Here is a 1,957-nt window from a genome sequence, read left to right as displayed (position 1 = left end):
GCGCCACGGCTCCTGCGGCGAGCCTCCTCGCTCACGGCTCCTCCGGCGAGCCTCCTCGCTCACGGCTCCTCCGGCGAGCCTCCTCGCTTCTCGAGATGCATTTTAGGAATTGAGACGTCCTTCAAGATGGCGCGCAGAGATCCTTTCCTCTGAAGCGCCACGTGAAGCGACGTCTGTTTCTGATGACGGCGGCGGCTTTAACAGCTGTGCAGACGTTTGATGATACTAACAGAATATGATCGTGGTGTCTTTCGAACAGTGGACATTATTTATTGGGCTAAATGTTTCAGGAAAAAGTGAAACGATGTAACTGAGATCAGGGTCACTGAGGTCAGCCTCACGTGTGTCAGACAGACTCTCCTCCTCGCTGACTTTGTTGTATCCATAATAAAAGTTAATGGGGGAAATAACAGAAGTCGGCCAGTAAAAGAGTTCCCTGAAGGCTGCTCTCGCGTCTCCTCGCGTCTCCTCGCTCCTCGGAGCAGAAATAAGAGCTTTGGGACGGCCTTCAAGATGGCGGACCAGAACGACTTGCGGTTCAAGCGAGGACCTTGGGATGCACCTGCAGTCCGACATCATCAGATTCATGTCGGTAAAAAAATAAAATCTCACTGTATATACACGTCACATCCTGACGGTCGTTTTAAATCACCAGATTTCTGTTTCAGTTTATTCAAATGTAAAAGAGAGAAAATCCGCCTCAGCAGGAGAGCAGAGACCCAGATCCTCACAGTCCACGTGGTGTGAGGTTTGTGTCCGGCTCCTTCACAGACGTTTAGACTTTTTACAGATTTTGAGTTTGATGTTGACGTGTTTTCTGTCACAATGTTGGATCGACCAATCAGCTGGCAACCTACAGTTTGGCTACTCTTAACACCCCTCTCTGATCTGGATCAGAAGTTACTGGCGGACCCTCGTGGCGACACTGAAAGTATAACTTGACCTCGCACAGATCTGTAGTCAAAGAACTACATCAGGTGCCATCAGGGTTCAGACTACATCCTGGAGCTGGTGTTGGGGGGGGCAGGTCCTGTTCCCATACTCTGAGTCCTCTCGGTTCTCCTGCTGGTCCCGGTCCAGACTGAGTCTGCGGCTCTTCAGGGCCGTGCTGTAGTAGTCCAGGTAGTCCAGGGGCTCCTCGGGGGCCTCCATCCAACGCAGACACAGGATCCTCTGGAAGGAGCGGCGGAAGTTGTCAGACAGGAAGCCGTAGAGCAGCGGGTTGGCGCAGCTGTTGGCGTAACCGAGGACGACGGCCAGCTGGCTGAGGGTGGGGTCGTGGCGCTGCAGGAAGACGCCCACCAGCTGCACCACGTGGAAGGGCATCCAGCACACCACGAACACCGACACCACCACCGTCACCATCACCGTGATCTTCCTCTCCGACTTCCTGCGCTGCTGCCAGCCGGCCCGCAGCGCCACCACCCGCAGCTGGCTCAGGATCAGCACGTAGCACAGGCAGATGGCCAGCACCGGGAACAGGAAGCCCATCAGGAACGCGTAGACTGCGAACGCCGCCATCCAGCGGCGCTCCGGCTCCGGCATCTGCATGTTACAGGCCACCGAGCCGTCCGAGTTGGGGGCGGTGGAGGAGAAGAGGATGATGGGAAGGATGACCAGGAGGGAGAACATCCACACGCACACGTTCACCAGCTTGGCCACGGTGGGCCGCCGGTACCGGGACGCCCGCAGCGGGTGCACCACGGCGATGTACCGGTCCACGCTGAGCACCGTCAGGCAGTAGATGCTGGTGAACATGTTGATGGCGTCCACGCTGAGCACGAGGCGGCACAGCGCCGCGCCGAACGGCCACCGGCGCAGCAGCGCGGCCGTGACCACGAACGGCACGCTGAGCATCAGCAGCTCGTCCGCCACCGCCAGGTTCAGGATGTACAGGTTGGTGGCCGTCTTCATCTTAGCGTACCGGAAGATGACGTAGATGACCATGGAGTTCCCG

The 1,957-nt window shown here is 57.2% G+C and overlaps 1 protein-coding gene across 1 annotated transcript in view; it reads right to left on the bottom strand.

Annotated features, from left to right (window-relative positions):
* Nucleotides 1-1,957, bottom strand: part of sstr1a (somatostatin receptor 1a) — a 2,274-nt gene continuing 317 nt past the window's right edge. Inside the window, exon 1 of the mRNA XM_044166997.1 lies at nt 1-1,957. This exon is cut by the window's right edge and continues 317 nt beyond it. Within this exon, the coding sequence (XP_044022932.1) occupies nt 991-1,957 (967 nt within the window). The 3' untranslated portion in view covers nt 1-990.

The sequence above is a fragment of the Siniperca chuatsi genome, linkage group LG15 (genome assembly GCF_020085105.1).
Source record: "Siniperca chuatsi isolate FFG_IHB_CAS linkage group LG15, ASM2008510v1, whole genome shotgun sequence".
NCBI classification, from domain to species: Eukaryota; Metazoa; Chordata; class Actinopteri; order Centrarchiformes; family Sinipercidae; genus Siniperca; species Siniperca chuatsi.
Note: the sequence above shows the minus strand (reverse complement) of the source record. Positions and strands in the feature narration are given on the sequence as shown.